The sequence below is a fragment of the Aspergillus affinis genome (assembly GCF_023601865.1).
Source record: "Aspergillus affinis strain CMG 70 chromosome Unknown NODE_146_length_83852_cov_87_229114, whole genome shotgun sequence".
NCBI lineage: Eukaryota > Fungi > Ascomycota > Eurotiomycetes > Eurotiales > Aspergillaceae > Aspergillus > Aspergillus affinis.
Window position 1 is genome coordinate 1 of NW_026515927.1, and position 27,693 is coordinate 27,693.

Below are 27,693 nucleotides of genomic sequence, written 5' to 3' on the forward strand. Positions count from 1 at the left end.
CAAGGTGCTGTGCGGTATGTGGATTAGGTCAAGATACTCCACCTCTCTGGTCTGGTTGATAACATCGTTCCAACACTAACTAACTAACTAACTAACTAACTAGTTAACTAACTAGTTTACTAACTATCTCTCGGAAATAAATAGAAGTAAGATCCCCCCTTTCTTCTCGCTTTCAAACCTGCTATTTCCCCCAAGCCTGGGTGATCATACTCTGACCCACGAAAATAGGGTCTGAACAAATTCGAGTTAGCCAAGCGCCTTATGCGGTGTCAAGTCATGATGAGATGAATGAAACCCAACCCAACGTGTTGCAGGCTGCTCACATAGAACCCAATGCGCCGAGCCCGTTTTTCAAGAACTGGGATGCGGAACTCAGTGACATCATGCTTTCTGCTCACTTTCTACAAGAGTTAGATAAAGGACTTCTGCTACCGAATCTGTTCTGAGAGCTATATAGTTGATAGTCGTCTCGCTTGCAGAATATCAGCGCGTGTATGTATTCTCAAACATTAGGCTATGACATTCTATAACCAGAGAATGTGCGGCAATCGTCAACTAGGACCCATTGAGCCTCATGATCCGAACGGCAAGTGGTACGGAATTGCACATTCAACCTATGCTCTCATGTTAGAAAAATAACAACTATTTGTTAATTTTTGTCAATCAACCCATAAAACACCCAAGAACAACATACAACAGCCGGGATTCGCTGATGGCCACCCACCCCACCAGTAACCGGCGTTTGGCTTAAGTACGGCTGAGCGGACGGGGAAACTATGGAAACCCTGTTCTCTACACCCTGTGGTCGTATGTATGTATGTACTTGATTACTTGAAGCGAGTGAACAGTGGGATAAATTTGATTGATGTAAGAAGAAGCGAGGTCTTCCACGGTGTTTCCTACCTAAGGTGCCCAACAACCACTAACGGAGACCTCATTGACCACTGGGCCCAGCCTGCCGGGGCCAATCGCATACTTGAAAATCCTGCAAATTCTGGAATGCGGTATGATATTCGCTGCGCGGGTCATGATAAAGACGCGGAAGTGCTCGCCGCTCCGAAGCATCGTAGAGACGAATTAATGCTTGAACATCACCTAAACTCGGAGCGCGCTTGATCGGAATTTTCCAATAGCGACCACCCCTTGCTTTGCGTAAAGTAAGCTTGTTGCCATCCACAGGTTGTTTAGCAGCGGCAAAGCTATGGTAAAGCATAATTGAGTTCCAGTCGAGATCGGAGTTTTCTGGGTGAACATTAGGATGAACGAGATGTGTAAGTCCAACAATTGGGAGAAAGTGAGCAACAGTATTCCAACCGTGATCCAAGGCCGCAAGTTGATTAACACATATCCCTTGCTCACCCCAGATTTGCTCGGAGGTCAAGCCCGCCACCATCTGATCATATCCCTCAATATTCATGCAATACAACTTCAATAAAGGATCGTCTGACCAAAAAAAAGGATCTTGATGCTCATGAAACAAGCCAAAGATATGTCCGATTTCATGAGCCATTTTTTCTGGAATAGTATTTGATCCAGCTCTACCACCAAGGGGTTCGCCTTCACTATTAAAAAAAACCATAGGTCCTGGAAGATCATCACTAACAGGCCCAACATATTTGCCGATAGTTGTTGCATACTCGAAAGATCCAGGACCCTTATAGAACATGATTGAATTGCGGCGGTCTCTTAGGCAGTCATCCAACGAGATTTCGAAAAATTGGAACCGTTCTGCAGGTAGTCCAGCTATATGCCATAAGTTAAGGGCATGGCGGAAATGGTCAGCAAATTCCTGCCGTGTAGCTTGACCTTCCCAACAATATTGAACAGCACCGCCAGGCCAAGTTGTGGTGCCCGACCAGTTGAGATCAAACGGAATGCCACGCTTAATGTCAGTTGAGAACTCCCAGAGAGAATGGCCGGCTTCCACAAAGGCGAAGGCGGAAAACAGTAGGATCAGGCCGACAATAGGGGCCGAGTGAAACATGTTGAGTGATGTAGAGAGAAGCAGAGTAGATAGGTTGAAATATAGAGAGGTAGATAGGTAGAGAAGCCCTGAAAGGTAATTATCTATAGCATATTTAAGGTGTGTAGGAATCACTATTAGTCGAGTGTGCAAATAATGGGATGTCCCGTTAAGTTACAGCTATCCGGGGCCCTCTTGCCGTGATCCTGCACTCTCGCGGGCGACCCTAGGTATTTCGGAATTTGCCAGCTCGGAGGAATCAGTTTTTTACGCCTACAGTTGCAAACCCCGATAGAAGCTCTTTAGGCAACGCCATGGCACTATTAGTATACGATCATGGCTACAACATCGGGTAATTCCCGGGACCACTTGCCACTGCCACTCCGGCAGATGAGCACCGCAATCCAAATGTTATGCAGCACGTCAGACGAACTGTCCTGGCAATATTCATGGCCGGCGTTCCTTGCTAGATTATGACTTGGAAATTCCCGCGATCCGGAAACGAGCGGTACGTTTTCGACAGCAATACCTTTGGCTTGAGCCACCCGCACATAAAGTCCCCCGAAGACGAAACAATATGTATTATAATGAATGCCTGATTCTGCCAATCTTGTGAAACTACTAATCATCATGAGCCGGGGTATGAAGCCTGTCCGCAAGGAGATACCCAAGGTTATCTCGCAAGCGCCGCCCGTCCGGGACCCTTGGGTCGAACGGAGGAATGTCCGACTGAAGGGAGACCGTCTTCGTTAAGATAACCACTTTTACGCGTAAGAAGTAAATTCAGGCCTCATCAGCCAGCTCATTCACCAAATAAATAATTGCACCGGAGTAAACCTGTACTAATCACAAAATAAAAAAAGGGAAAAGAACAGAGAAGAAAAGAAACAGGGATGTGGGAAATCAATCGTCAGCGCGGAGAACAGCCGACTGGCCGTTCCTTATGCTTTCCTGGAGCCAACTTGGAAAACCTTTCAGAAGAGAAGTAACAGCATAGCTTCCTGGAAGAAATAATTGTCCACTCTGGCCCCCGAGGATCTGCGAGACGACCGTCTCTGCCACCGTATGGACATCAATAGTCTTGGAGTTCCATCGATCACTTGTGACCAGCCCTTCGATCAGTGGTGTGCGAACCCATGTGGGATGAATTATGCTATGATCCAGTGAGCTTTGTTGAACCCAGAGCGAGAGGCTAATCAGTTATACTTACGAAGTCCTGACTTTCCTAGCTCCATATCTGTGCCGCAGCTCCTGCGTCAGGCCCTCGTGAAAGCTCAACGCCGCGGCCTTCGTACAGGAGTAATCAACATTGGACGCGATGGTCACGAAGCTAGCCAGGCTGGCAACGGTGACTATATGTCCATGATTCCGCTGGATCATATGCGGAAGAAACTCACGCACAGTCCAAAAATGCGCAAGAATATTGACATTAAAAGTTCGCTCGATTTCCTCATCGGTTTCCTCAAGTACATCTTTCGAACTCCCAACACCTGCATTGTTAATCAAAACGGTCGGACTGCCAATATCCTTGCGCAGTTGCTCCGCGGTACGGCGAATTGCCTCGATGGAAGTAATATCGCACTTGTATAAATGAACATGGGCTGGCAGCGCCGTTTTAGGGGACATGATGTCGAGTACGGCGACTGTAATTCCGCGCTCTGCAAGCTTTCGGGCGATCTGTTCACCGATTCCACCGCAGCCGCCGGTAATGAGAACTACTTCGCGGCTCCAGTCCCACATGTCCGAGGTGTAGTTGTTCAGAGTCAACCTGGACCAAGTCTTGCCGCAGATGTATAAGACTCCAGCCGTGCAGATAGCTGGTAGACCCCAGCGACTCCAGGGCTTCGTTGCGCTGAACGTAAGAAAAATCCGTAGCACATTCTGGTCGTGTATTATTGACTTCAGGCGGCCGAATAATTCCAATATATGAGCTTTAAGCGAGGGACCGAGCTGGAACAACGTAGATAACCAAGACTGCATCATGGTGGAAACCTTCTATGATGAAACACGCAGACAGAGAGAAAATATTTGACTGGCTCTGTCAGCAGCTTTGGCGAATGTCTTTTCTTTCTTAAAACAGACAGATCACATTTAGTCTACCATCGGCATAAGCGATTCAGAAATCCGGGAAGGCTTCTGTGCACTTCACCCCGCGAGAAAAGTGTAAAATGGGGCCAGAAAAACAGGCCCTGATCCGGCGCAAGGGGCCGGGGCACCCTGTCCGCACCATCGTTGTACTTGCCTAGTTACCGAGGCCCCAGGGTGGGGCAACGAAATGATCTCACCTTCGATCCGGCGGGGAGTCTCTTTCAGTCAACAGAATATCTCTCTCTTTATCCCGAGTTCAGCCTCGGCGGGTATTTTCCTTGCTTCTTCTACGCAAGTAAATCTGGCCGCAGGCGGGCGGACTGTTGATCCGAGTCCGCTTGTCCCTCTATATAATTCGAGATCGAAGGCCGCGTGCATGTACATGTTGGAATACTTGACTGATTGGGCTATGAATCAAACAGCAACATTATACACGTCATGCCACCAGCACTAGTCAATAAATTATCATGTTGTACAAAGGAGAATAATATTATTACAATAGTAAAAAGCTGACAGACCCAGGTCTTCTAATCCAAACTCCGTGTTCTCCAGCAGGGAGACGTCACCAATAACGCTCAACTCTACTTCATCGGGTAATATGAGGATGGTAACCGGGGGGTATCTGTATCATTGTTTCTCGTAGAAACCACGTTCACCTGGGTGCTGACCAGAATTTCTTCTCGCGTTTGACAAAGCTCCTCCTCCGACTCAGCGTGGGAGCCATGCGTGTTGCTTGGCTTGAATTTCGTTGTGATAGTCCCCTTCCCTGTCCGGCGGCTTCCACGGGCTTGCGACGTGTTGCCCAATTCATAAGGTGCGGATTTGCGATCGCTGGACGCGTACAAGGTGCCCGAGATATGCGTCTTCCAGACAGCCCGCAGGGAGGGCATGTTGGCGGAGATAATAGCCGTAGAAAGCTCGATTGTTGTCACGATGGCGACGGAGCCGTACACGTAGAACGTTCGGGAGCCGCTGGCAAGTTGTACCAGCACGATAAAACGGAGAAGTGAGACGATAACGGTAGTTCCGCCCACGGTGAAGCAAGCAATAAGACCCATGCGGCGCCGCCTGCTCATCTGGAGGCTCCACAGCGGCCAGATCGGAAGAACGTATATCAACATATCCGTAAATACATTCTGGGGAGCGGCGAGAAATTAGATTTTGCGATCGCAAATTGCAATGGTTTGGCCCGTATATTGTCAACTTACCATGCTTGCTGGAAAGTAAAGAGTTACAGGTGTCGGGATGCATTTAGCGTCGGGATAGTCCTCGGGGTGGAAGAAAGCATCAAAGGGTAGACACTGAAGCCCATAGAATAGCAGGACGGCGATTGTCTGCATCGTGGTAAACACTATGACAGCGTATACTGCCTTTTTATATACTGGCGAGATGCTGAGCACGCGCAGATAGAAGGCCAAGAACGACATCTTGATGAGCCATTGACAGAAGATATACACAAATTCGATGACCAGAAGAAGCTTTCGCATTAATTAGTTGCCCGGATTGCGTGAAATTATACAGATTGAGCATACCGTCAAGATCTTCAAGAGGTTCTCTGGGGGAACGAGTTCATCTATTCTATGAGGATCGGAATGATTGTCAGCATGTGTACAACGTTTTGTCGCAAAGTTGCTACACTCACTTTCCTCCCCCATATATAATCATTTGCCCCAGAATTCCTTGGTTGGCGAGCCATGATATCTGACAGCGTTAGTTGACCGCGATAAAACAGAGTATGGAAGACAAACACCCGCTGCGACCATAAACCAGTCATCAATACCAAACGACTTCGAGATAGCAATTCGCGAATAAACTCGAAGAATGCACGTCAGGCTGGTGATTACCACAAAGGGCATCATCACCCCCCACGCGACAGGCTGCAAATTCTCATTGATCCCCATTCCATGAAGGCCTGCAGGCCAGCCAGAAACCCCAATGAACCACCTCGATAAAAGGCAAGCGGGAACAGTGGAAAATTCCAAGATCCCAGTTTGCAGATTCCCATCTTTCCTATATGTGCTCCTTTTGACTTGCTCGCTTGGGGATTTGGTTACGTCGGCGAATGGTGTTGCAAGGAGGAGGTGAAACGAGTTGGAATAGATCATCGGTGGGGACAGGCATTAGCGTTCTGTCAATATTAGGGTCAAGATGGGGTTTGAATCTTCCTCTCGGGATATGCCGCTAGGATGGGCTCCGATTGGCCAAGCTGGATTATCTAGTACAGTCCACTTTGCGCACTACGAGGGATTATTCTGGTCGACATAATCCTTCAACCATACGGATATGTTGCTCACCGTTTAAGGCTCGCGGAGCATTCCTCGTCGCCCCTACCTATCGCGTCTCTAAAGCCCCTTTAGGGCCTTAGGCGAAGGCGATCCTAATGGTCATCATGAAAGCTTTAGCCGGTCTGGACGTAGTCTATTTTCTTCCGCTGTCCTGTTATTCACATGTCCAGCAATGAGACCCATTCAATTTCACTCGGCGGAGCGCAGTCTAGACATTTTTCTGTAGATTTGGACCCGAACTCGTTAGTCATAGTCGCAAATTCTTAATAAAGATTCCACTTTCATGCTCAGCGAAATGGGCTGAACCGAAATATGAGCTTTGAACTGGTTGGGACGCAGGATAATCAATCTATTTATAGAAAACTTCTGCTGTCATAAATCTCAGGCCGTTCAATAGCTGGAAGCACGAAATCGTTCGCACCGTGGGGATGGCATTGTTGTGTCAAATATATTAGGAACCGAGAACGGGCATTTGTGCACCTCGATAGGAGTTGCCGCCGTGCCGGGCGGCTTTGGCGGCAGCAGTAGCACAAGTACCATAATGAGCCAGATTGCATGCTATCGTGGACTGACAGGCGGGGTCACCTACCCTATGTGTTTGATCCCTCGGGGCTCCATTGCACCTTTCCAGCTTCATCTTCAATCGCTTGCTTGTCGCCCACTTAGCTCGATAGCGCCGCGCCGGAGCAGGACCCACGCGGGATAGTCTCGGCTGCCATCTCATTGCGTGCCTGCCTGGCTGTTCAGCAGTGGGACTTCTATCGTTTATGGGTTTCCCCAAGACGACAGGAAGATAAGGGTACCAGATCACAGGGAGAAGATCTTACGGGTCATGACTCGTCAAAGCTCAAGATATCCCTTTCCAGGCCTCTTCACGGCGCTGTGTGTGACGAGGTGAGTGAGACAAGTGGCGACGCGAGATCTGCACCGCAGGATCTCACTCCTGGTCCATGTGGAGCTTAATATGAGATGATAAGACGGGACGGCACATCCACCGAGATCCACCATAGGCAAGGAATCCTGAGAGCAACCAACAATCATTATTCAGTATGGCCCCCAATCCGGCCTTTTTCCAGAAACTGGAAAAGTCAAACGTACCAAAAATTCACTGACGGTATGACTCCGATCATTTTTGTCTTAATATGCCTCTCGCCATGTCTTCGAGCCAGCTTGGCAAGTGCCAAAGAGTCATGCTCATTATTAATTTTGACACAAAGGGAATTGCGCTGTCATTAGGCTGCCTATTGCTCCTGACCATCTTAAGGACGCCCAAGAGCTAATATACGTAAATTACTCCTTATTTATTTGACATTTTCACCTAACTAATGGCCAATGCCCGTCGTATGGAGAATTGTCAGTATTAAGCATTTTTCTACTAGTCCCATGCAGCACGCACAGGATACATGACGTTATTTAATTTATATCTAGCTCGCCAAATTCAGAATAGACCAGACTAAGATAATCTCGCGTAGGCATGTCGCTGTACGGGGTACAGTTGTCTAACAGACAGTGAATACTCGGCAGTCCTGGACTAAATTGTCAACTCCTTCTGTGTGTTTCGCTGCTTGCAAGCTCCACAATCGGAAGAATCCCCGGGTGCTAAAGGAGTCGCGGACACTATTATTAGCCAATTGCGAATCCCGCAGGAGACTGCCGATTATGAGTGGTGCCAACTCTTGGACACTCGCTGTTCCCCTTAACAATTTAGCCTTTTTCTGGCTGTTCAGACGACACTGCAGGGCTAATTGCTACAGGGATGAACTTGGCCCACATCCTGCCAACATTCCACGTCTTCAAGCCGCTTTAGCACGCTAGATCCGGTAAAGCCCAGGGAGAGAGAGGAATAAAGAGTGGCTCGGAATATTGCAGGCATGCAACTTAGGTTTGATGTTTGGGTTTGACATGCGGCATGGGGCACCAACAGGGACGCATCCCATATGGTTCAATGATCATAAATCAAAATACTCAGTACCGATCACGGAGTAACAAAAGCGCCCTTGTGTTGAATCAGGGACACTGTTTAACCACTGCTTTTTGTCTCGCAGTGGGGTTCTCCCCACCACATTCTGGCCCTAATAATTGCCGCCAGTGGAGTTAGTGCAACGGTCGACGCCTCGCCCTGTCTCCCCCACCCGCTAGTTCTGAAGCCATTCGTTAGCTAAATCCTGCAATGTGTTGGTCGATAGTCAGTCCATACTCCATACTCATTGTACTCAGTGTTAAAATGCCCACACTTTCGTCTACGCATTGCTAGCAATCAAACTCAATTCTTCATCCACCCCCTTTTCTCCTGGCCAAACCCGCCTCACCGCAATCATGGCCTCCAACAGTGTCACCGCGCAACAGCTCGCCGATGCGAAAGCCAAGTTCAAGGAAGACGGCTGGGCCGTCGTTCCTGACGTGATCAGCACCGAGAAGGCAAAGGAGGTTGTTGACCGACTATGGGAAGCCAAGAAGGAGAGCGAGCGTCGCGGCGACCCTACATTCCTCGGCTGGCTGGACCCCAACGCCAGCAATGTTCGTGTCTTCTACCTCATGGAGCTGGACCCCGTCTTCCGCGAACTGATCTCGCACCCGACCGCGGTCGAGATGGTGCAGTCGGCGCTGGGCCAGAACTTCCTGGTCTCGAACTTCACGGCGAACATCGCCCTTCCCGGCTCGAAGTCCATGGGCCTGCACTCCGATCTATCCCTGCAGTGCCCCGACCCCTGGCTCTCGACGTGGGGATTGAACGTAATCTGGTGTCTGCACGACACCTACAAGGAGAACGGCGCGACGATGTACATCCCCGGAAGTCATAAGTGGACGGCCAAGTCGCAGGTTCCCTCTGACGAGGAGGCGAAGGAGATGCTGGTGCCGTTCGAGGCTAAGGCCGGGTCAATTATTGTGATGGATGGCCGCCTGTGGCATACGTCAGGCTGCAACACGACGGAGGACAAGGAGCGTGCTCTTCTTTTCGGTGCCTACAACGCTCCGTTCCTTAGAGGACAAGTAAACTGGGGTGTTGGATTGTCGGAGGAGACGAAGAAGACTCTTAGCCCTCAGCTGCGCGAGTGGCTTGGTGTCAACCGTGATGGAAACCTTGGAGTCGTGACGGGTGTTAATGATGTCTTTGCCGAGGGCTCCGCTCCTCCGGCCGCCGCATAATTGTGTGATTTGATGGTTTAAATGAAGTTATTGTGTATATACCACGTTTAAAGTTATGGAATCCAACTACGGGGCTGGTAGTATCTTGTCAACAAATTTTCCGTGCATCTCGTAGACTTACTCGTCGACTATGAATGTCTTTGATAGCGGTAAACTCGAGACATTCATCTCCTGAAGTAGTAGCAAGATGGCATGCCCCACGAATAGTAATAAGACAACCAAACCCCGCTCGCTCAAGGCATGACGTGAGTAATTTAAATTACCGTCGCTCTATTTATTATGGAACTGGGAAATAGATTGCATTACCAGAGTTTAATGTTCCGTTAATTTAATTTATAGTGTAGGCCGCAGTAATATGTATTGTTTTGTGGATCACCTTCTGACAGAAAACGGTTCCTGTCGCAGCTGTACGGAGTATATACGAAGTGCCGCTAGGACTATTTGTCATGATAGAACATGACAATTCGGAAATTGGGATGTCCATAGAAATGGATAATCAAGTTAGAGACGTCTTTCTGGCTACCTAGATGTTGTATATAGCATATGGCCTGGTACCTCAGGGATCCACAGCATGCGCCACCGTCGGACTGAAAAAGAAAAACCAAAAAGAAAACATAGAAATAGATGAGAAAAAACAGTTCCTGACACCGAATACGGATAGGACTCGAATGAAAGCAAGAAATGAGGGCTGAAATTACTGAAACTGTAAAATTTGGAGCTAGAATGAGGAAGTTCTGTTCAAAATATAGTGGTTAGTTGTTGCACTGTTGGTTGCTGGTTGGACGTCGCTTATGTAGGTGTTACAGGGGCTGAGTGCACCGCGATGGTTAGAGACAATGAGATGAATGGATCTATGTCTTGATCAATACTAAATTAATTTATTGATTGATATAGGAAGAATCGACTTCCACGGTGTTGCCTCTCTAACTAAAAGGTGCCTTGGAATTGGTAAGCAAATGGCGAAATGCTTAACTAGCATTATGCCTTAGGTATCAATAAATGCCCATAGTTCACCTTGAGACTCCTGGCAAGAATCTCGAAATCTCCGTACTAAAACATCACGGTATAGACTCTCGATCGACTTTGTCCACAACCGCAAGAGACGTGAAGCTGTCATGAGGAGTCGCAGCCACACCCGCGTGGTCACTTTTCCTGTCAACGCCAATTCGGGGCCAACTATGCCCGTTCTGATCGCCATTGAGCCCGTTGCCTTGACCACCGCTTATGCCGTCTTGTAGAAATGAATCATTTGCTTTCATTGGTATCTCACCCCATATCACTGGCTCTAAGGCTGCAACTATATCCTTCGGAGGCGGATGACAGGCAGCACTGCAGCTACGGACAATCGGCATTCTTGACGGTAATTTCCTGAGTCCGAGAACAATCACAGCGCACAGGATGAGAGAGGCCATTATTATGTCGAAAATAACCACGATAGGATAAACCCCCCAGGTACTTCTGAAATCTTGGAGAGTACCACCTTGGAGCATGGACCCGTGGTGTGAGACCACCTTTCTGCTGGCACACCAGATAATGTGACGACCGTGTTTGCATCCGAGATTCATTTTCTAGAGGGCAATTAGCATTGTTTGTGATAGAAGAGATATTTATTGCCCGATTAAAGGACACCTTTGGTCTGTGAAAGGTTAATATTCTGAATTAGATCACGATAATACCTGTCAGGATCACCTTTAGTTCCTATGACTTTAGCATTTTGAAAAAAGAAAAAAAAGAAAAAAGAAAACGATTTGGTCTTCGTACGAATTGATGATTTGAAAGGAATTTTATAGATACCACGTCTCGCCCTAACAGCTTCTACTATTTATATGGATTTGCAATGATCTCAACCGGGGCTGAACTCGCTGTGACATGGCTAGGCTGAATGTTGCCTGGCCTGATTGCAGAATCTGTCTGGCCAAATGATGCCTTTGCTTCTCTGCTCTTTTAATGCTTGCTTGTCTCACAGATGAAGTCAAGTACCCCAAGTAACCTATCCATTTTCGTATAAAAAGTAAGCAGTCCTGCTGTCGGGTGGACGTGTTATTTGCTGATATTGGTCGTATTTAGGTATGCTGACACAGGCTGCAACATAGTTTTGAGTAGTTTTACAATCTGCGACGTATCTCAAGTTTATAATGAGCGGAGATGTCTTGTTATTAGTTTCATGTAACTCACTCTGTGCAACAGTTTCACAGACACCGATAGAATCAGACGAGACCTTGGCAACGCAAACCAGTTTACGGCTGTATCCCTAGACGTTAATGGAATATAATGAGTGGGGAAAGCAAGTCTGAATAAACATTTAGGCTGTTGCCGTCTGGTTCCGCGAGGCCTCTAAGAGACGATCGTCAAGGGCAACGAACAAGAAAAAAATAATTACTGAATCTATTCAGCATGTAAACCAACAAGATACACATGGAAATGCGACTCCGCTTTTTGTGTTTAAGTATCCAGCTCGTGTGGGGAACAGGAACCAGGCTCTTAGCCTAGACCGGGTTTGAATTAGGGCTAATATCATGACGTGACTTGGCTCGTGGTAAATTGCTACAGTTATTAATGTTAGCTATCCGCTTAGCCTCTTGCCATTGGATAAACACAATCGATTTCACTCTGACAAAGGGACCGTGACAGCAGAAATAGCCGAGGTTACTTGGCGAAGGCGAGTCCTATCTTTCGGAACGAAGGGATTGCCTACGCTCCAATATACTTGATATAGCCTTATTAGCTTATCATAGAAATATTCTCTTCTGAAAACCTTGGCATGACAATGATACGCCAGACGATGTCTTGCGGCGTGTTCCGTAGCATCCGTAGGAATTAGGCAGATAGCCCAGGGGTGTCCATATTATCCGTAGATTTGAATGATCGTGCATGAAGAAGGCGTTATTGTGGCTTGCAGGATGTCTTGCCTGTCCGGATTCCTGGGCATTCGATGGCGGCAGAAACCTTATACATCCTCCCAGCGACATGCATGGTCACCTTCTGCAGGGACACACTTCAGCACTAGTGACTCCACTGAAGACGAGAAATGTGCCAAGGCGTGTTGAAGCTTGAGCTGATGCCTAGATGTTGAAAGACAAAGTCTTGGTTGTTGCTTAGGGATCTGCCGTTGTATTTGGCACATAATGACAGATTGACGATTAATTATGGAGTAGTGGCCAATCATGAGATCAATATTTGCAGATAGCTTATCACTTGTACCTGGAGTCCAAAACTTGCTTCACATATTATCCCATGTCGATGCCTGTGTATTATACTTAGTATGTGATTGGGAATCGTGAACTTCATAAGGGGCCTGTCTGTATTTCTTCGCGTGTGGAGAGATGCTCGCCAAAGAGGGGATAAACGTTAAAATCGGCAAGGATCGGCTGCCAGCTGACCAAGAGTGCTTTTGGCTGCTGCAGGGAAGACCACGTGTAGTATGCCTTCCAGACAATGCGACACAAACCGCCATGTGGTACTTTTAGGAGCTAGAAGTGGGTGCCTTGGTGACACTGATGATCAGGGACCTAATTATCCCGATTGGGTCGTAAATGTCGGTTATAAGAGATGATATACTGTCTGTTTCAGCCGCTATTACTCGATCTGAAGTAGAGAATACCCGTGAAAATAAACTCATTTGGAATATCTAACCTTGGAAAGGTCCAAAATTACTTTGCGTATGATGCGCCAACGGCGGTACGGCTTCGAATGTCCACGGACATCCCCATAGCTCGAGGGCACCCTGTCGTCGGTGTCAAACGAACACATGATAGTATTCCAAGCAGTCATCCCGAACAAGAGGTTTCCATTCCGGTCCTCATGCTCATGCTCGGACCTCAACTACGTAGGCTGGCGCAGGCGTATCCTGAATTTCGGAATGATGGAGAAGGTCCGATGACGTCAGAGATATCGGAGAAAAGGCCTACGGACTGGATGTTGTCCTACTCCTGCTGGTTGTTCTGATTAAGCGAAATCTTCTGATCCCAGTTGCAAGGTTGCACTCCAAGAATCCAACGGACATTAGCGGCTCAAGCGTCGTTTGAGCATGCAATCCACATGCGAAACAAGCCTTGGCGACGTTGTCGGCTGGTCTCGCCTACTTTGGTATTCCGTGTCTTCGAATCCTGCGGCGATCGATTGGTCATTCACATACTTCTGCCTGGCCTCCGCAAGTCGTTAAATTAGCGCTGTAACATCTGCTAGCTCTGGAATTCACTAAGGAGAACGATGGTGTTCATGCTATATCTGCCAACTCATCTGGGTGCTAGCCTCATGAACTAGAATTTGGGGAATGTGACACATCGCCAACTCAAAATTAGACAGTAACTCTACTTCGGATAAATCAGATACAAGTGCGAGTAACGAAAAGTTCAAGCTGGGCTTCATTACTCCGGGAATTCCTTTTTTCCTCGTTTTAAATCTCACTCTCAACCCCGGGGCCCCAGAGCTAAGCAGCGCCTTCTCCGTCATGTATAGCGCCACGCCCGGGGTAGCCCGGAAGCCCTCGCGCCATCAGTAAGATCGGGATATTTTTGACAGTTAGGCCATCCTGCCAAGCGGTGCCAAGAAGGTCGTGAGCCAACCTCGAGCGGGCTCTCAGAGGGCGAGGCGGTGCACAGATTCCCGCCCAGCTTTTGCCCAGAATTCGCCCAGGTTTTAGACCGGGGGGCGCTTCCCTGAGTAAGCAAGCCCTAAGATGCCGCGAATATTATCAATGGACCATTATATGTCAGATCCGCCAAGCCCATTCGGTACCACCGCCAAGTGTTTGGTACGGCATCAGATTGGGTTCGTTGATAATATCCAGGCAGGAATGGCGCCTTTGGCCCAGTTACATCGCCTGCAGCAAGCCACGAGCAAGTCTCCCCCGGTCCCCACCTCCCGCTAAGCATGGTATTGGGGTTTGGGGGTCTCCCCTCGGATCTTGGCCTCCCCTGACCACTGTATGAATCCTGCTGTGCTCGGATTACCCTATTCATCAAGCCGAGGACCTGGAGGAGGCAGAAAAAAATGGCGACGCTATATAACCAGCTGCTTGTCATCATTGCCCCAGATTTGTCCCGCATTTCCCCATTTTTCTCCAGGTTCGAGATTTTGAGCGACGCCGTTTTGCGCCGTGTTCGTTCATCATGTTTGGGATTCCCAAGTTCTTCGGCTGGAGAGGCCGATCACTTAACTTGGCCATTAGTTCCCTGGGTAGTCTTGATTTCCTGTACGTCGCGCCATCCCTACAACGCCTGTAATGTCACCTATCTCCAACGCAACAAACTGACATTTAATCGCAGACTTTTCGGATATGATCAAGGTGTCACCGGTGGTCTGCTTGACCTGCCATCTTTCGTCAAGTACTTCCCTAGTATCGATACCCGAGAGGATGGCATCACCGAGGCCGTAAAGTCGCAGCGCAGTACGACGCAGGGAATCGCAGTCGCATCCTACAATCTAGGATGTTTCCTCGGTGCCATTATAACTATTTTCATCGGTAACCCGCTCGGCAGACGCAGGACTATCTTCCTGGGATGCTGTACTATGGCAACTGGGGCTTTACTGCAGACTACAGCGTATCATTTACCACATCTCGTGGTCGGTCGAATTATCACAGGTATCGGAAACGGCATGAATACGAGTACTGTACCCACCTGGCAGTCCGAGTCCTCCAAGGCTCATGATCGCGGTAAAATGGTCATGATTGAGGGTATGCTCATCACGGCGGGTATTACACTGAGCTACTGGATCAACTACGGTGAGTTTTGCTGGCCCTTGTCAAAGTACGAAGGCAGTTGCTGACTGTCTATGGCACAGGTTTCGCTCATATCGGAGATCACGAGGTTGCCTGGCGTTTCCCTATCGCTTTCCAGATTATCTTTGCGGTCATCATCTTCTGCTCCATTCTCAACCTACCCGAGTCTCCCCGTTGGCTTGTCATGCAAGGACGCAATGACGAGGCCTTGGAGATCTTGGAAGCCTTGAATGAGAAGCCTCGCGATGACCCTTACATTCTGAACGAGCTGCATGCTATTCAGGCCACGGTCAAGGAAATGTCCAAGGGATCATACCGCAGTCTGTTCGACATGAGCGAGTACCGTGAATTCCATCGCGTCGCACTCGCTTATATCAACCAGATGTTCCAGCAGATTTCGGGAATCAACTTAATTACATACTATGTGAGCCATCCTTCTGATATTTGGTTGGTGGACCCCCGTCTAACAGCTTTCAACCCAGGCTCCTCAATTGTACAAGGATATTGGTCTCGGTAAGGGTCAGCAACCGAAACTTCTGGCCGCATGCAACGGTACTGAGTACCTCGCTGCGGCGTTTATTCCAATCTTCATCATCGAGAAGGTCGGGCGTCGCCCGCTAATGCTTTTCGGAGTAAGTCATACCCCTACCTTTTTTATGTATTCAAGCTAACTTTTAAATTAGGCTGCTGGCATGTCCATCTCCATGGCTGTCCTTGCCGGTACCAACTACCGATTGACCCATTTGGGCGACACGCAAGCTGGTATTGGACAAGCTGTGTTCCTTTTCGTCTTCAACACCTTCTTCGCCATTGGATGGCTCGGAATGACCTGGTTGTATCCGGCTGAGATCGTGCCCCTACGTATCCGTGCGCCAACCAACGCGCTGTCCACCAGGTATGCTCCCCGCAAACAAATACACTGACGTCCTTGAGCTAGAACCGAGCTAACATATTCCTAGTGCCAACTGGATCTTCAACTTCATGGTCGTGATGATTACGCCTGTTGCCTTCGACAGTATCGGCTATAAGACCTACATCATCTTCGCTGTCATGTGAGTACCCCAGCCCTATTTACTTTCAACTTCGATCTCCCAACTAACAACCCAATCAACAGCAACGCGTTCATTTTCCCCGTCGTGTACTTCTTCTTCCCCGAAACCCGCTACCGGTCCCTCGAGGAAATGGACGACATTTTCAAGAAATCAAAGAGCATCTTTGACTCTGCGCCCATCTCCATCAAGGAGCCCTTCCGCTACGACAAGCACGGTCAACTCAAACCCGAGTATCTCGAAGAGGCGCTCCGGCGCACCAGTACTTCGGTGCACGTTGCTGGTCAGAAAATGGACAGCGACGAGAGCGTTCCCGAAGTGAACGAAGTGAAGGCTTGAATGTTGAAGACTCGGAGCGGTTCGTGATAAGAGGCGGGAAGACGATGGCGTTGAAGCTTATTTGAATCACATCACATCTATACCCTGCGCGCAACGCATAATTTGCGAGCAAATGTGATGTTAATTTTGTGACAAGGAAAGGGTGTGGTGTGAGGTTCTTTTCGATAATGTGCATAATCTTGTCCTTTCTACTCCTGTTTTGTGCTTAGTGATTCCCGGTAGATCAAGGCTTGATTAATTGAAACTTGGCTTTATTAGAGAATACGTCTTCAATGTCGTTGAATATATCCGCGTTATTGAAAAAGTGAAACATCCAGCCATTTCCATGTCTATGTTTCAAATTAACCAAAGTAAACCAGACTCCGACAGCCTCAATGCACAACATACAGTACAAACAGCTATAATTAATCCACCAGTCATGTGAAAGCCCCTCCAGCAAATCTTACGCCAAGAAGTTCGATTTTGAATCGTCCCATTCTGTGCGATGCGACGCGACGCTTCGAAAGGATTAAATTATCTGGCGCAGCCACGTCGGCACAGGGAGCGCCTCCGATGAAAGCAAAGATTTTGGGGCGTCAGTCCGGTCCCAGCCCTTTTCAAGCCTTATATTTTTTTATTTGTTACAGACGGGAAGCTACAGATGCATGGTGAGATTTCGCTTTTCATTTTGTTTCCCCCTTTTTTTCTAATGATAGCACTCGCTAAGTTTAGAGAAGGAAATGCATAGTGCACGGAAACATGCGACTGGGTCTGTTGAATGTTTCCTCCTTTCTTAGAACTCCAAATTGAGTATCCGTACCTGCTTTAGACATTGGGCCTAGCTTACTGCGTCGAGGTGACTCGGATGATCTTTGAATCTGAGCAGTGTACAAACGGCGCGTAGAAAGATTCCATTGTGCGTGTAATACCGTAGCATAGTAAACCATAATTTTTGCTTTCAGGATCGATTCCCCCGAAGACATAATCCACCGTAAATTCGCGCAATGTTAGACGATCAGTCATGGGATAATAGGCGAGAAAATTTAGTCCCCATCGCCAAGAACCCCAGGAAGTTATGACCATGCTCCGTATTACTGCGAGGCCAAGCCAGAGCGCCCACGGGGAAACCGATCTTTCACTTTAGCCCCAATGACCTAGACCATCCCCGGTCTAAAGCGATAGCAAACCCTAACGACCTCATGACTCATTGAGTCATTCACCCCCCTACTACAGTAGTTAGGAACCGCTGGAAAGTAACATTGAGATGGGAGGCGAAAACGAAAATTTCCAACCGCCTCAATCAAAGACTCACTAATGGGCTATTAATTTGCCAAGGCGCATCTCGTATACGCGGATTGGACTGGAAATTGCCTCGTGGCACCAGGCTGAACTCGCGGCATCTTAGCGTTGCATCGGGGCGGGGGATCCCGAATCTCCCACGCTAGGCCCGGACAGGCAGGCCGACCTACGGATCCTCCTCCTTGGGTTTAGCCCGGGGCAGCCATGGCTGGCGCGATCCGATGGCACTTTAAGCAGGGCGGCGGGGGGCGAGATCGAGGATAGATTAACAGATACATTATTAGGATGTGTTATGAGGCCATCGCTGTGATGTTCCATGCCCACGGCGTTCGTTTTGCTCGTTTGAGACTGTTTTACTGTTGAACTACTTTTCCTGTTATCCCAAAACATATAATCTTTTTAACTTATAGAGAAGATAGTTATATCATTATATGTGCATATGTTTTTTCAAGATGTGATAAAATTCTTGCGAAACAAATGCTCAACAGTCAAACAGGCACAAAAGAAAGCTCAAAACTTATTATTTATGCATCCATATTAAATGTAACATTTCATCAATATGCGAATAGTAGTGAAGATTTATGGAAGAAATAGTTCATTCAATTTTTACCATCGGTCCACCACATGTCTGAAAGCAGATTGTTCTGTATAGTAATAACATCTGCCTGTGTGAACCCGATACTCCGAAGAAATAGTTTCCCACTGCCCTGAACCTGTCTGGAACGCACGAGAAAGGTACTCATAGCCTCAGGGACCGCAGAGAAATGAATATCCAGCGCATCGGAGTGCGCCGATACACCCTGCGACGACAGCAATTCTCTCATCTTCTCTTTTCTACCAGTAACGATATTTGCTATACCTTTCTCTAATTGACGAAAATCCTCAACGATATTGTTATCCAACACCCCCAATACGAGAAGTATCACGGCAATGACGACTCCTATGCGATCCTTTCCCAGCTCACAGTTGATCAATAATGGTTTGTGTGGGTTTTCGAGAATGAAATTGAAGATCACGCGAAGTCCATCTGTTGCTGAATGCAGGATACAAATATATAGGTCCAAGAGAGCATCGACAGGGTTCGTCATAAGCAGATCAAAATATTTTTGCAGGAATCCTTCTTCAAAGGCCTCCACTGCTGGGGCACTGAAGACTGGAATGGGCCCAACCATATATGTTTGATGGGTTGAGTCATCAAAGGTGCTGTGTCGCAAGTCGAAGATTGCTCTAATTCCGCAGCCATCGTACAGCTTCGAGAATTCGGATTCATCAAGGTTTCTTGGGTTGGCAGAACGAAAGATTGTGCCCTGCCGCACAAACTGTGTAGGCGAGACCGAAAATCCTCCTACATCTCAAAAATTCTCCAGGCCCATGATATTATCAAAAGAGCATCTCTTGTCATGATGGCTCGGTAGTAAAGCCATTTGGGACAGGCTAGAAATTTCAGAACAAACATTGGAACATTGGTAAATGCCGGACGTTAGCGGCTTTTTAGGTTGAGCCAGGAAGTTAAATATGATGTATTCTCAGATTCAAAACTGTTTCCTGCTGACCAGAGAAACCTTTATTCCTGCAAGGAGAGTGTTCAAGCCTCCCGCGGAAGGCCTGGTACATATGCAAACCGCTAAGTTCGCGCAGATACATGTGGATCTGTCATTGTGGAATGTTAGAACACCTCCCGATTCATAGCACATTATTTGAAGATTTATTCCATAAAAGCAGCTTTTAATGTAAGTAGTGCACCCATAGATGCCTCAAATACTCAGAATGTAGTAAAAAGTAAGCAATTCATTCATTCTAAGATATCCGTCTTAAGCCTCTTATACCATTCCCCAATAAATCCCGCCAGTGACTAAAGCTTATTTATGCAGTTTGTAGATGTCCTCAACCAAGATACCAAAGATTCCTCTGCGCAACCCTTCGCCCTCATCTAGTTCTTTTATCTTATGGCGCAAACCACCATTGAACAGTTTCTCTGTCTCCACCCGAAACAACTCAACTAGTGGCAACGACTCGAACACATTCTGTACATCCCTTGCGAATTTCACTCCAGGCTTGCCATAATTCTGGCAGATGATATTCCGCTGTTCCTCATTGCAGATGCGCAGTGCCTGGATAACAGCCCAAGAGCATTTATTCTCGTTGATGTCATTGCCGAGCTTCCCCGTGCGTGCGCTATCGCCGAAGATATCGAGGTAATCGTTTTGGACTTGATAAAACTGCCCAAGTGGCACCAAAGTTGCTTCGGTTTGCTTGACATTCAGCGGCGTTGCAATATTAACGTACTGCAGACCCAAGAGAACCGATAGATAGAAGCTGTAATATCCCCCTTTCAGCAGCGTGATGCTCTCATAATGCCCCAGAGTCCACTTCTGAGGATCAGGCTCCCTGGTCACCAGTTCATCATTCTCCTGGCCACTTTCGGTCAACAGGGCAATTTCCTGGAAACTCTCCACCATTTGCAAGTAGGACGGATGATGGGTGAAATGCTTCTTCAGAAGCATAAATAGAGCAGATTTCAGAATGCTTGCATCATTAATCGCGGACAGTCCTACTTCTTCGCGTTTGTACCAGCAAGGCTGACCCCGGCGGGTAGTGGATTCGTCCATGATGTCGTCCAGGATAAGAATGTTCGCCTGAAGCATCTCAACGAGCCAGCCAAGAATGCTCAGCTCCCGAAATTCCTTCTTTGATAGCTCTCTCTTCAGGCAAATGGCTCCCGTTTCGGGAACAGATAACCCGCGATAGAGTTTACCGTTAGGTACAGCTGTAGCCATTGCCTTGAAGGTGGATTTAGTAAATTTTTGAACTCCCCGACGCATGAAGAACATCTATAAGGTTCATACCTTTCTGAGATAGTCTATAACTTGTGTAGGGAGACCAATTCCCTCGAAGTACGTTGTTACATCATCAATCAGCAACGGAAAGATAGAGTTGAACTCCTCACGCCTGATCGAGAACGACAATTTCGCTTGATAGAATTATGATGTGCTTGGCAGAGTGTTCGCTGGTCAAGCTTAGTGATGAGTAGATAGGGAAATCAACCAACTCCGACAAATTGCTCCTGTAAAACCTGGGCGGTGGCGCTTGAGAGTGCGGAGATGTCAAAGTTGAGATAATTCTCGGAGTTCTTCGAGTAGTTCCCCTGCGAAGGAATGTTGGGTCCCAGTGTGATGAGTGGCAAAGCGACGCTGCACACGTAAAACAAGTTCATTACTTGTGTCAGGCGAGCGGATAAAATACCCTTTGGGACCTCCCAAATACGCAGAGTCGCCGGATTGGTGGTCGTCGGGTCGATATTCGTCAGATGGGCTTCCGTCATTGAGGCACCAGAGCGAAACGTCTCACCAGACGCCTTTGCCAGCCCTTTCACAAATTTGTCCCAGATATTGAAGTCCGGAAACATCAGTGGAGATAAGTTAGAGGATCGGTGGAGACGCAAACTCTCCCGAATTTCAGTGACCGCGCAGTTCCGTCGATTATTGCTTACTGATATCGAGCCCGAGCATAAAATACGCACTTGCACATAGACGTGACTGAGGTTACAGTAGGTAATCGTCCCACGATCACGGCCATGAATGCTCTCGGATACAAATTGAATTTAAGGCGTCTATAGTGCATCCACTGACCTGGTAGTGTTCAAAGGAAATGCTAGGACTAACCACATAGTAGAGCTTCTGTTTTTGGGGCCATCATAACGCTGATTGACGATCTCAAAGCATTCAACGTCGATATATGAGGTCTCCAGGTGCAAGGTACTTGTTCCTCCACTTGAGAGCTCGAATATCGGTAATCCAATGAGTGATGAATAAGTGGCATTGGCGGTCGAGGAACTGTACCATCCATCCGGTTACCCCTCGCCATGCTGCTGATAGGATCTAATTGAGGCTATTTTGACATTACCCCACATATCCAAGTTCCCCAGTTTCGTGGCATTCGGAGCTAGAAGTGCGGCTTTATACACCTTATCAACTGCGGGGTTTTCGAGGGAAGAAAGCTTCGGTTGCTCAGAAATCCGGTTCATATCCAAGAACTGAATCGAGGCCGATCCGGTGTGTTCTATCACCTCGGATCTAATGATGTATAGCGCAGCTTGCCCTCCGATTGTATTGTACCATCCTGTCTCGCCTTCAGCTGTTGATTGAATGGATGGTCTACAAGTGCAGTGATATAAATTAGAGAAAGAGCCACAAAAGTTAGATGTATCACATTCAAGGCAGCTCAATATTCAACGGGCATGGTTTTACTTTTTCAAACGCCACCGACTGTAGTGATGGAGTGTCTGGACAAAATGGTCACATGTGGTTGTCGAACATCTCTTTATAATTACGGTCCCTCAGACCAACTTCACGGCCTCATTCCATATGACAGAGCGTATGCCGAGTTAGCCGTGAAATGCATTGACGGGGTTGAGGGTTGCGCAATAACAGCAATATGGACTATTCCCAGAACCAACCCTTCAACACAGGGTCCCTTGTGGGCCTCATGTAGAACGATAACACGGTTATTTAATCGACTTAGACAAAAGGGCAATCCGCTCTCGTTCACCGAAGGGTATTTCCGAAATGAAGACAGTCCTCTAGCTGCAAATATCTACACAAATGCCGACTTTACCCTCCCATTTGATGTTTTCATTCGACGCTTGACCCAAGTCGTCAATACTTACATACTGCTATTGACGGCATCCGGTAATGGCGAGAAGCTGAGCCTCATCAAAGGAACTGGAATCTTCACAGGTCCGACAATGCGCTCCATATATGTAGTTAGTTGGCCATGGTTGATCACGACTTTATTTGCATCCATTGTTGTCATTGCTTCTGCAACTCTATCAGTCGTATTGGGATTTATGATTTTAAACCCAGATATTCTTGGGCTTATCTCTACCATGACTCTCGACCAAAGTTCTTTTAAGGTCCCCTCGTTGGGCAGTACACTGAGCGGAACGGAAAGAACACGCTTACTGAGCGACATGGTCATCCGGTTAGGGGACGTCAGAAGCGAAGATACAGCAGTGGGTCGGTTGGGGATATCTACTACTGATCAGGCAAGTCCGTCTATCAAGGGAATATACTATGAATAGGAGTCTTATGTAGTACGCGCCTTCCCAATTTGACATATTGTGTGGCTTCCTCAGTTGTGACGTTGGTTATGAAGATGTTACAAATACCATTTCCTGGGTGTTCTAACAATTCATTACTTAACTTCCAATATTGTCTTTACAAGCTCATTGAGGGAAAGATATCTGAGACATTGAACGAATCTTTCAATACCACTCATTCATCAGTATCCTAGGACATATTATCCTTATCCAAATGGTCTCTAGACTGCTCGTGGCGATAGGGCTCTAAACGTCGTGGCAGTTGAAAGTCAAATCCTCAGGCTATGGTTGACTTCAATCAGCATCAAGGTAACTCTAGAATAGCCATAATAGATAACTTACAAGATCCCCTCTCTGAACAAAGGGCAGACAGCACTGAACCGTATGTTCGACAACATCACAAATTTCCACATCGAAATCCTCCGTGACGATAGTGCCTAGACGATGATCGCATTTTCAGTGACTGAGATTTCTGAGAACAAGCTGCACTGATGTCAAACTTACCATTACCACAAATGTTGCCCTCATCTCCAGCGTCTACCCCATAATCGGCGAGAATTTCGTTCGGCAGAATTGAGTATGGTGTCACTCCAGCGCAGCATTTCACGGTTCCGGTGCAAGTTGGCAGCTCTTGAGCTACGGCAAGCGAGGCAATAGGAAGAAGAATGGCAAAGAAAGACTTCATTTTGATTGAAATTGCGCAATAATTGATGGTAACGCCTTAGAATTGCGGTGGGATTTAAACTGACTCAAATAGTAATACCGTGTTCAATGTAAGGGGTGTTGTGACTAATGTTGTGAATTGCATATTTCACCGCATTCTTAACCCCCGTGTTTTTAATTCTTTGAGTGACGCTCTGTGGTTCTCATTGGCTATTATAAAGTTCCAACTGTTCGTTTATCTGGGTGATTCAATTCAAATTGGGCTATTATTTTCAAGATCTCATCTGCAAAACAGAGCAATAAAAGCAACAAGCAACGCCTTACTAACTAACCGACCCCTGCGCCGTAAGCATCCGGGTGTCTGTGTCTCCGCATTCTCCAGTCACCCTCCTTGCTTCCGTCGTCTACTCCTTTCTGTAACCTTGCATGCTTGTGTAACGCTTCTCTCGGTAAATACTCCGTGCCATGTTACTGTCTACGTTCGTAAAGAGTCCCGAATGAACAGACCGTGTAGTCATGGACTACGTGTAATAGATGGTGCTTCTACCGCTAGCGACGTCAAAATTAGAGTTCTGGTTGAAATGTGCCTGAGACTTGAGCAATGCCCTTGTGGAACACTCTAACAACAGACTTCTTATCAAGTCATTGTCACGAAGTCGAGCCTGCCAGCTTTTATTGCTTAGTCGTTAGTTAGTTAGTTACGCGCGGTTTCCCGGACCCCGGAGTGACTTGAAGCATGACGAGACTCTTACTCGGTGGCGGTCCTTCGACCTATGGTACACCAGAGATGTCTGAGATAAGCAAGGTTCAACGTATTGAATTCCCCGATAGGTTCCCTTCAAAACGAAAATGAGGGGGAAAGATTAAGGACAGCCTTGTAAGCAAGAATATTCACGCTTGCAGCCTATGCAACTAAAAAGGCCGGCCATTTAATTGACTGTTCCTCTAGCGTTTTTATCAAGCTTCGCACCAAGTTGAATTTCCCCTTCATTTCTTTACCCATTCCCTATAAAATTACTAGCTTCTGTCTGAGCAGTAAAACCATGCCTCGTCTCATAGATAAAGAACCGAATGCCCGCACGAAACCCATGCGGATACTAGGAGTCGGCCTCTGCAGAACAGGCACAAGCTGTACGTGTTTGCTCCTTTCAATAATACTGCAGAAATTAATTTGCATTAATTACACAGCTATGCGCATTGCCCTCAACAAGCTTGGCTACACCCCTTACCATGGATCTGAAAGTTTCAAGAATCCCCCTCGGGACTTCAACCTTTGGATAGAGGCCATGAGATGTAATTTTCTCGACGCTGATAAAACCTCCCGATACGGACGTGAGGAGTTCGATCGCCTGATGGGCTCATATGATGCTTGTCTCGACGTTCCTGCTTGCCTTTTCTGGGATGACTTTCATCGCGCGTATCCCGATGCGAAGGTGATATTGACTACTCGGGATGCAGATTCCTGGTTGGATTCTGTGAACGTGACAATCCTGAAATTCATTCGAATGCGATTCTTTCAGCTTTGGCAATATGTGGATATAACCCGAAGTGGACCGTTGTTTCAGCAGTTGAAGTTGGTATGGGAGGTGCTCTGCGATGGTTCTTATGATCGAGAGAAATGTCGACAGGCGTATCTTGAACACAACCAGCGAATAAGAGATACTATTCCTGCGTCGCAACTATTGGAATTTCGCCTGGGGGTTGATGGATGGGAAGAGCTGTGTCAATTCTTGGATCTCCCAGTTCCACGCGAACCATGGCCAAAGGCGTATCCGAAGGAGGCCTATCAGGAACATATCAGTTTGGCCTTACATCAAGCCATAAGGCAAATACTTCTGTCGCTCGGGTTACTCTCAGTCCTTGTCATTGCTATCCTATTCGCGAAATAAAACAGAAAGATTCAACATTCGATCCTTGATCTCCCATTGCTGTTCTTAAACCTGGTCGTTTTGCCTTGGCTGCGGACTATCGTTTACTTATGTAGTTTATCTTACCTTGATAGACCTGATTTGTACGGACTAAAGCAGCAGTTTCATATGCTTACTCCTTACCTCGAGACGGGGCGTCTTGGGAAAGCCGCTAGACATGCGGCCCTAGTGTTACTATTTCCTTTCAAACCCATCAACTTGGTTTAAAAGTCATTTTATGGCTAAAATACTCCGATTTACAGCTTTGGATTTTCTATCTGAAAACTGAAGTCAACTAGCAAAAGTTCTTTCAGTGCTCGAAATGACGTTTTAAGCCTTCCCTGCTGATCCACAAATATTCATCCATTTCGCCGTTAATTGAGCCACTTTTACGATTCCTTCCTCGATCAACTGAGTATGTGGTATTTTTCCCGTATTTGCATGCAGATGCTCATAGTAGTCATCCAAGACTAACTTATTCACGTTGATCTTGGCGACTCCAGATCTCACGCACTGCTGCATCAATTCCGGCTGGAAGCCATTTGTTCCATGTAATACCAACCGCACTCTCTCAACGGCCAGCTTCTTGATCTCTTGAAACCTATTGTCACATAGTGAGCTGATATTCCAAGAGCGACGGAAAGGGTTCAGCGTGCATACCTCTCAAAATCTAACCTTGGCCCAAAAGGCCCATACTCCCCGTGAACGTTACCAAAAACAGGAGCAAGAGCGTCTACCCCCGTCGCCACAAACTCTTCTACCTCCTCAGCTGTCGTCATGCAGGCCTCTAACCCTGCCGTATCCATGACTCCGTCTTCTCCACCTTCGATGCGTCCTGGTTCTGCCTCTGTGGCGATGTGCTTCTCGTTACAAAGCGCGACTAGCTCGGTCGTTTTTTGCAAGTTCTCATCCTTTTCATAATGCGACATATCAACCATGATGCTGTCGAATGGAAGATCGACCGCCTTTCGTATAATTTCCTCCGACTGGGCGTGGTCCAAGTGAATGGAAATGGGAACGTCAGCGCGCTTAGCTGCCTCAGCGGCGGTGCGCACCAGCAACCCATCCGATACTTCAATCGCCCACGGAAAGAATTGAATAATTAGCGGCGATCGCGCTTGCGAAGCTGCTTTCACGAGTCCGAGGATGTGCTCGATGTTGTAGGCGATTGCAGCGATCACGCCGTATTGTCGCCTCTCTGCATCATGGAGGATGCGAAGGTGCGTGTTTGTGGCCTTCCAGGACATTTTGTGGCTTTCGAAAACAATAGTTTGAATGAGCTGAGCGTGACACCGGTGGAATGTGTTGGGTGATCCGCAATATCTATTTATCATGTTTGGATCAGGACACCGATGCCTCGTCTCGAGGCTCCCGGCGGTAATATTTACCCGATGGGGGTTCCCACGTCATAGGAGCCCACATCTTGCACAGTAACATGAAGAATATCGGGGTGAAATTAAGTCAATGGGAGACATTTCCCTTTGCTCTCCTGTATTCTATTAGGCTTCTACATTGGAATCGAGTAGGAGTATGACCACATTAGATTTCATACAATTTCAAATCCCGTCAGGAAGCCAAAGTATATAGCCATCCAACCGAGCGATTAGTTAGTTACCTTGAGTTAGAACTGTTCAAAACAATCTTGTTTTCGTGGGAAAGCACATAAGATTAGGGCTGTTCACGATACTATATAGTCATGGTGTCCAATATCAGCAATAGTATCGTCAAACCCAAGGATTGACTATCATGATAGTCAAATAGTATCATCAAAAAATTTCAACTGCCGATACTATATAATTAAAGATCTTTGCCAATGTGACGGTCTACAAAGGAGCTTAGTATAAGACAAGTTTGTTTCTGACTCGTAGTCAAAGAATTTTCGCATGGAGAGGAAAGGCTATCTAGGAGGGAGGATCTAGGGCCTCTATATACTGCCCGAGGCTTCGCCTCAGGCAGGAATGCCTACCGGAGGGTCCCTTGATCCTATACTAACTAACCGGAACGTTCCTCCGTACCGGGAAGCTCCCGAGGTGACAGCACACAGAGCCAAGGCGAGGCTGAGTCAGGGATCAGTCATCACCGGCGGAAAAGGCGGAGAAGCGCAGTAGGCAACTTCCTTCTGTCAACAACCGGCAATGAACACGCTGAAACGGT

At 47.3% G+C, this 27,693-nt stretch overlaps 10 protein-coding genes across 10 annotated transcripts; 3 read left to right on the forward strand and 7 right to left on the reverse strand.

Moving 5' to 3' along the window:
• Positions 1 to 934: 934 nt before the first annotated feature.
• On the reverse strand, positions 935 to 1,984 carry KD926_002167 (uncharacterized protein; the record flags this gene model as incomplete). Its single annotated transcript, XM_053093975.1, has 1 exon — positions 935 to 1,984. The coding sequence occupies one exon, from the start codon at positions 1,982 to 1,984 to the stop codon at positions 935 to 937; it is 1,050 nt and encodes a 349-aa protein (XP_052951180.1).
• An 882-nt stretch (positions 1,985 to 2,866) lies between these two features.
• Positions 2,867 to 3,946, reverse strand: KD926_002168 (SDR family oxidoreductase; the record flags this gene model as incomplete). Its single annotated transcript, XM_053093976.1, has 2 exons — positions 2,867 to 3,116; positions 3,174 to 3,946. 2 exons carry the CDS (start codon positions 3,944 to 3,946, stop codon positions 2,867 to 2,869), a joined length of 1,023 nt encoding a protein of 340 aa, XP_052951181.1.
• Positions 3,947 to 4,632: 686 nt separating this feature from the next.
• On the reverse strand, positions 4,633 to 5,716 carry KD926_002169 (uncharacterized protein; the record flags this gene model as incomplete). Its single annotated transcript, XM_053093977.1, has 4 exons — positions 4,633 to 5,187; positions 5,260 to 5,529; positions 5,584 to 5,629; positions 5,694 to 5,716. 4 exons carry the CDS (start codon positions 5,714 to 5,716, stop codon positions 4,633 to 4,635), a joined length of 894 nt encoding a protein of 297 aa, XP_052951182.1.
• A 2,936-nt stretch (positions 5,717 to 8,652) lies between these two features.
• Positions 8,653 to 9,483, forward strand: KD926_002170 (phytanoyl-CoA dioxygenase family protein; the record flags this gene model as incomplete). Its single annotated transcript, XM_053093978.1, has 1 exon — positions 8,653 to 9,483. The coding sequence occupies one exon, from the start codon at positions 8,653 to 8,655 to the stop codon at positions 9,481 to 9,483; it is 831 nt and encodes a 276-aa protein (XP_052951183.1).
• A 5,111-nt stretch (positions 9,484 to 14,594) lies between these two features.
• KD926_002171 (sugar porter family MFS transporter) lies at positions 14,595 to 16,593 on the forward strand (the record flags this gene model as incomplete). Its single annotated transcript, XM_053093979.1, has 7 exons — positions 14,595 to 14,677; positions 14,751 to 15,208; positions 15,268 to 15,629; positions 15,688 to 15,837; positions 15,889 to 16,100; positions 16,165 to 16,257; positions 16,320 to 16,593. The coding sequence occupies 7 exons, from the start codon at positions 14,595 to 14,597 to the stop codon at positions 16,591 to 16,593; spliced, it is 1,632 nt and encodes a 543-aa protein (XP_052951184.1).
• Positions 16,594 to 18,470: 1,877 nt separating this feature from the next.
• On the reverse strand, positions 18,471 to 20,648 carry KD926_002172 (terpenoid synthase; the record flags this gene model as incomplete). The annotated part of the gene is made up of 2 exons (XM_053093980.1): positions 18,471 to 19,216; positions 19,769 to 20,648. The coding sequence occupies 2 exons, from the start codon at positions 20,646 to 20,648 to the stop codon at positions 18,471 to 18,473; spliced, it is 1,626 nt and encodes a 541-aa protein (XP_052951185.1).
• Positions 20,649 to 20,911: 263 nt separating this feature from the next.
• KD926_002173 (uncharacterized protein) lies at positions 20,912 to 21,277 on the reverse strand (the record flags this gene model as incomplete). The annotated part of the gene is made up of 1 exon (XM_053093981.1): positions 20,912 to 21,277. The coding sequence occupies one exon, from the start codon at positions 21,275 to 21,277 to the stop codon at positions 20,912 to 20,914; it is 366 nt and encodes a 121-aa protein (XP_052951186.1).
• Positions 21,278 to 23,215: 1,938 nt separating this feature from the next.
• On the reverse strand, positions 23,216 to 23,654 carry KD926_002174 (uncharacterized protein; the record flags this gene model as incomplete). The annotated part of the gene is made up of 3 exons (XM_053093982.1): positions 23,216 to 23,251; positions 23,312 to 23,406; positions 23,474 to 23,654. 3 exons carry the CDS (start codon positions 23,652 to 23,654, stop codon positions 23,216 to 23,218), a joined length of 312 nt encoding a protein of 103 aa, XP_052951187.1.
• A 1,021-nt stretch (positions 23,655 to 24,675) lies between these two features.
• KD926_002175 (sulfotransferase family protein) lies at positions 24,676 to 25,521 on the forward strand (the record flags this gene model as incomplete). The annotated part of the gene is made up of 2 exons (XM_053093983.1): positions 24,676 to 24,763; positions 24,821 to 25,521. The coding sequence occupies 2 exons, from the start codon at positions 24,676 to 24,678 to the stop codon at positions 25,519 to 25,521; spliced, it is 789 nt and encodes a 262-aa protein (XP_052951188.1).
• Positions 25,522 to 25,869: 348 nt separating this feature from the next.
• KD926_002176 (class II fructose-bisphosphate aldolase) lies at positions 25,870 to 26,786 on the reverse strand (the record flags this gene model as incomplete). Its single annotated transcript, XM_053093985.1, has 2 exons — positions 25,870 to 26,140; positions 26,200 to 26,786. The coding sequence occupies 2 exons, from the start codon at positions 26,784 to 26,786 to the stop codon at positions 25,870 to 25,872; spliced, it is 858 nt and encodes a 285-aa protein (XP_052951189.1).
• Between the last annotated feature and the right edge of the window lie 907 nt (positions 26,787 to 27,693).